Source organism: Mastomys coucha, unplaced genomic scaffold (assembly GCF_008632895.1).
Source record: "Mastomys coucha isolate ucsf_1 unplaced genomic scaffold, UCSF_Mcou_1 pScaffold23, whole genome shotgun sequence".
Lineage (NCBI taxonomy): Eukaryota > Metazoa > Chordata > Mammalia > Rodentia > Muridae > Mastomys > Mastomys coucha.
Genome location: NW_022196906.1, coordinates 26,225,730 through 26,231,722, shown reverse-complemented (window position 1 = coordinate 26,231,722; position 5,993 = coordinate 26,225,730). Strand labels below are relative to the sequence as shown.

General features: G+C 37.3%; 1 protein-coding gene across 3 annotated transcripts in view; it reads right to left on the bottom strand.

The window, feature by feature from the left end:
• The window catches only part of Arhgap32 (Rho GTPase activating protein 32), a 234,202-nt gene that overhangs the window by 93,437 nt on the left and 134,772 nt on the right, over positions 1-5,993 (bottom strand). For all 3 annotated transcript variants that reach the window (XM_031343500.1, XM_031343498.1, XM_031343499.1), the window contains one exon: positions 3,706-3,792. In XM_031343500.1, the coding sequence (XP_031199360.1) occupies positions 3,706-3,792 (87 nt within the window). The remainder of the gene's footprint in view (positions 1-3,705; positions 3,793-5,993) is intronic.

The following is a 5,993-nucleotide window of genomic DNA, read 5'->3' as shown; positions in this document are numbered from 1 at the left end:
TGTGAGGGTGGCACATAACATCTGCCCTCTAATGCCATGCCAAGAAACTAGACTGCCAGTCATTTACATGCATTTCTGAAATTTATTAACATTTAGAATATGTTTACAGTACAAATCACAACAGAAAATGATAGACAAGTTGCCAAAACACACCAATCAACCATACTATACCTTGGTTCAAATCTTGGTACCTCTTTGATTTCTTTTACACTGTGGTAGGTATAAACATCCCCATTCCCACGTCTTTGTTCCATCACTTACAAGTCAGAAATGAGACAATCAATCTCACAGAGCTGTGGTAAGAATTAAATAACATAGTCTATGTCGTATGTCTGCAAGCGCATAGTTCATTAAGAAATACTAAATGAATTTTGGTTCATTCTATATGGAATACACAGTTTAAATTTCTAGACTCATCAAGTAAAAACTGTAAATGGCAGACAAAGATACATTTAAAAGATTCAAAGATAATACCCAAAGAAATTAGCATCACAACCATACAGAAAGAGACTCATCCATTTAATTTGTGACTTTCTAAGCTAATAAAAGAAGAGAAAATGTAAGATGACAGATCAAGAATTTTAAATAAATAAAAAGACTTGAGGCTGGAGATATGGCTCAATGATTAGCATTGGCTGCTCTTGCAGAGAACACGGATTTAGACTCCAGCACCCATGTGGCAGCAGGCAATCACTTGTAACACCAGTTCCTGGGGACCCAATACCCTCTCTGACCACCAAGGGCATCAGACTTGCATGTGATTCACTCATACACATATAAAATGACTTCTTTTAAGGAGAACTTTAAGTATATATTGGTAAGATGTAGAAGTAAGCAGAGTAAAATATTCATGGATGAATAGCTTCTGAAGTAGATTATATTAATGTGAGTCTTTGTCTCATTCCTGTCGATGTAGCAAATACTCTTTACAAAAAGCAATTTAGGACAGAAAGGGCTTTTTCAGCTCTTAATCCCAGATTATAGTCCATCATAGCAGGGCCAGGGAGGTAGCAGGAACTTAAACAGCTAGCCCTATCACGTGTGCATTTATAGTGGAGAGAATGAATGCGTGGTGTCTATTATTTAAGTACTTTTCCCACACTACATACAGTGTACTATCCACAGTGGCCTAGGTCTTACGCACATCAATTTATCTAATCAAGGCAATTCTCAACAGATTCACACACAGGGCAACCTGACATAGAAAATCCTTCACTGAGACTCTTTCCCCTGGTGATTTTGGACTGTTTCAAGATTAATAATTATAACTAGTAATCATAATGTGAAATGGTCATCTTACTGGAGACTAAGCAATCTCTCCAATTTATTCCACAATAAAAACTGCAAGGAGGTAGATGGCAGTCAGAAAGCTGAACTCTTCTGCAGCTCCAGCGAGGACTCCACAGAGCTTAGGACAGCCACGTTACTACTGTCAACCTCAGCTTTCTTCTTTGTGAGGCTTTCAATTATTTTTTTTAATTCTCATATAATTTAGCTTATAGCTGGCATATGTTGGGGGACTACTAACTGAGCTATGGGAAGGCTTCAGTAATTACAGTGAGTCAAACAAGAGATAAATGCCATCATTATCAAGTAGTAAATTATGACTCTGGTGTAATAAATACTATTAACAACTGATCCAAAATGTTTTAAGCAGTTTGGCAGAATATTTACAACAAAGAAACTATCTAACATCTAGGTCACATAACAATTATGCCTTTATCGAGGCCAGCCTGGTCTATATACAGAGTGAGTTCCAGGATAGCCAGGCTACACAGAGAAACCCTGTCTCAAAAAAAAAAACAAAAAAACTAAACAAACTAAAAACAACGATAAGAAGAAATGCTAAAATGTGTTAGACTGCAAAGATAAACTTCATTCCAGACATACCAACCATGATTTGTGGGAAAAGAATGTGAGATTTCTTTTCATCTATTAGTAGCATTAGTTTATTAGAAAAATATTTAGTATTTGCACATAAAAATCAGCTTCCCATTTCTCTTACTATGACCAAACTTCAAATCAGCAAAGCCCTATATACTGAGACTTTTCTGATTTTGTTTTTTTCTTCCTTCTCTTTGACCAGGTTCCAATAATCACCTGATGCTAGCCATTCACATTTTGCCTCATGACTAAAAATAAATATAATGTCCTGACTTTGACTATAAAAAAATTACCAAGACTAAACATGGGTACATTCATGTGTGCTCCTGTGCATGCATGCATGTGTGCGTGCATGTGTACACATGTACATGTGCTTAGTAAATTTTAAAAGTATACACTCATGAACAGTCTGGGGCAAAAGTCATCTTGGATGCACAGGCTACATCTCTATCATCTATCCACTCAAGGGAATATGGGAGATGGAGGTTCCAAACCCTTTAGTTTATGTATCACAAAGTAGTTTTTGCTTCTATATCCTAAAAGAGAAAAAATATCAAATGCAAAATATCTTATCTGTTATCAAAACACTGAAATAAAACATAACTCTCTAAACAAAAGCAAGTTATAGAATGTTACACAGAACTTAGAACTTCAGTGTTCCTCCCTAAAACTGTGGTGACATGCAACAGAACACATCTTAATTATATATAAGCTGAATTCTATTCTCTAATCTACATTAATGTATAAAACTAAAAGTACTTAATTTTAAAATTTCTTGTTTAAAACCAAAAACTAAGAATATACATATTCCTCATACAATATGAGCAACAGAGTTTTCCAGACTTACTAACTTTTAACTTCATGAACATGATTATTCTGTTTTTTAAAAAAATATGGAAATTCTATCTTATTTTCTCCCCAAAACTAAAAGTTGTGTACAAAATAAAGTCTCCCTCAAAAACATTTGCTTTCTGATAACTAACAAGCAGAAGGCTCCCTGAGTGCAGAACAAGTGATATGAGACATGTTCCGAGTGTGCTAGACGAAAGAATTACTGATCTGAAATGGCATATTTTAAATCTCATGATGAGCAAGCAAGTCAAGGTGAATAACATCACATGAACGATCAGAAAACAGTAAGCTGCCAAACCATGCACACATCTTGTTGCACAACCTTCCTAACGCTGTGATCCTTTAACACAGTTCCTATGTTGTTGTGACTCCCAACCATAAAATTATTTCACTGTTACTTCATAACTGTAATTCTGCTACCATTATGAGTCGTAAGATAAATATTTGATATGTAGGATACCTGATATGCGACATCTATAGGGGCTGAGACCCACAAGTTGAGAACTGCTGCCACAGAGGCACTTGAGTCAGATGGTCCCTTCTCTCATAAAATGTGATCAACAACTCACTTATCTAATCTTGTACTTTAGGTTGTATATTTAACTGATTCTGTTCAGTTCCTGGCTTCAACTCTGCTGTCTAGAAGTACTGATATGAAAGGCTAAGAAGCACCATGTTAACATGTCACTATCACTCAGTACTCCAAAGCCTCAGGAACTTCTACATACTACCAAGAAAATACACAAACTGTAATCTCAATGGTGTACTCACTGCACATGGCACTTTTACTTTAAAAGATACCAATTTATTTTGTTGCAATAGTTATTCATAGTCCAATTACATTTTAATAGAAGCATCTTACTATCAATTACAAGTTTTTAAGCAATGTGAGAAATATATTATAGTAAACAAATTTAATAGTCACTCTAGACAATTAGCTCTATGTAGAGGATGCATCCTCACAATTACCTGACAGGCAATCTGCACGAGGTAGACCAGCTCTTTAGATTCACAGCCATTTTTCATTACTTCACTCTGTTCTTCTGATAGTGAAAGCTGTGTCACAGAAGGAGAAGAAAGTCATGATTCACAAATCATACAATAAGACTTGACATCAAGTTATGTGCCTTATAAGTCTATAGCTTAAAGCAGGTGAGTGAAGAATTCAGAATTTAAGAAAAAGAAAAAATTTTCATGAATTCCCTTTGTGCCTGTTATCTAACTGGCACAACTGCATAAAAGCGTAAGTAAGATACTGTTACATAATCAGATCTTCATTCCCTTTATTTATTATGCACAAAAAAGACTAAACTGCATACTGAGAGATTCCAAGTCATGGTTAAAAAGAGCTCAGAATACTGTAGGGAAAGCAAACTGGCTGCCCAGAGAATGGTTGAGCCTATATCCATGGTTAATTTCAGACTTAGCATTGCAGTCTGAACATTGGGTTTTATTTTATTTGTAATTGAATACACAGATAGCATGCAGAGACTGTAAGGTCTCATGTGAAAAATACAGATGCATGGCTTCTATTGAAGAATACTGGGCCCACATGGGCAACAGCTGAGAACAAATCATCTTTACCTGAGGTATAGAGCCAAAATAGTTTGCTACATTTGATTTGATTACTCTTTATCTTATGCCAGCATCGACACTACAAATCATCATTCATCACGCTGCAAGCTTGGTTATTTTTCCTGTACTCTATTTGTTTCACCAATTCACACGGTACACCTGACTCCAATTTGGAAATGATCTTGTGTTCAAAAGTAACAGTAAGTGACATGTAATAATAATTTACTTATTTAGTGTCTCATCTGGAAACCAGGAAGGGAAAGGGCATAACACCTATTCTCAAGTCACATGGCATTCAAGAACTCTTTCACAAATGCCACGTGTCATTGTAGTTCATTCTGAAAGAAGCTCTCTTCTGAAGAAGAAACACTCTCTATGTGAACAGTGAGTGTCACAGGAAGTTACTTATTCAAAAACTCCAGATATTACAAAGGTACCCTGTTCAACAAGGTAACAATGAGTAACCCAGTTTCACAGCACAGTTGGAGTTTTCAAAAGTTAAAGATTTAAAAATGAAAAGAAGCCTAAGTAATTTCTGAAGAAGACAAGACTTTAAGGCAGGAGACATACATGGGCGAGGAGCCTGGCAGAAGTTGCAGAGAATCAAGAATCTTCTTCCAGTCTCTCTGGGCTGGTGTCCTGAGCAGACCTTGGGCGCAAGCTCTGCAGCTAGTTCTACAGCACCCAGAGGAAGCTCCACTTGCAGGTGCTCTAACATGCCCAGGATCAGAGATGAGGAGGACACAACATCTATCCCAACACCTGGAGTAACTGGGACCAACAGGACCAAGCACACAGGAACAACACCAGCACAGTGGCTCGGGTTCCTTCCAGTCTCTCTGGGCTGGTGTCCTTGAGCAGACCTTGGGCACAAGCTCTGCAACCAGTCCCACAACACACAGAGGAAGCTGCTGCACTCATGCTCTAACAAGCCCAGGATCACAGAATCACAGAAGCACAGGATAACAGAGACAGCTTGACTCTGAGGAGTTCTGACACAACTAGGATCACAGGAAGGACAGTCTCCAGTCAGATTTAGCAAGGGCAGGAGCACTAGAGATAACCAGATGGAGGGGGCAAGCGTAAGAAAATAAACAACACAAACCAAGGTTCTTGGCATCATCAGAACCCAATTCTCCCACCATAGCAAGTCCTAGACATACCATCACACTGGAAAAGCAAGATTCAGATCTAAAATCACTTCTCACGATGATGATACAGGACTTTAAGAAAGACATAAATAACAGCCTCAAAGAAATACAGGGAAACACAGGTAAACAGTTAGAAGCCCTTCAAAAGGAAACACAAAAATCCCTTAAAGAAGTACAGGAAAACACAAACAGGTGAAGGAAATGAGCAAAACCATCCATAATCTAAAAATGGAAATAGCAACAATAAAGAAATCAGAAAAAGAGACAACCCTGGAGATACAAAACCTAGAGAAGAAATCAGGAATCGTAGATGCAAGCATCACCAACAGAATATAAGAGATAGAAGAGAGAATCTCAGGGGTAGAAGACACCATAGAAAACATTGACACAACAGTCAAAGAAAATGCAAAAAGCAAAAAGCTCCTAATCCAAAACATCCAGAAAATCTAGGATGCAATTAGAGGACCAAACCTAAGGATAATAGGTATAGAAGAGAGTGAAGACTCCCAATGTAATAGGCCAGTAAATATC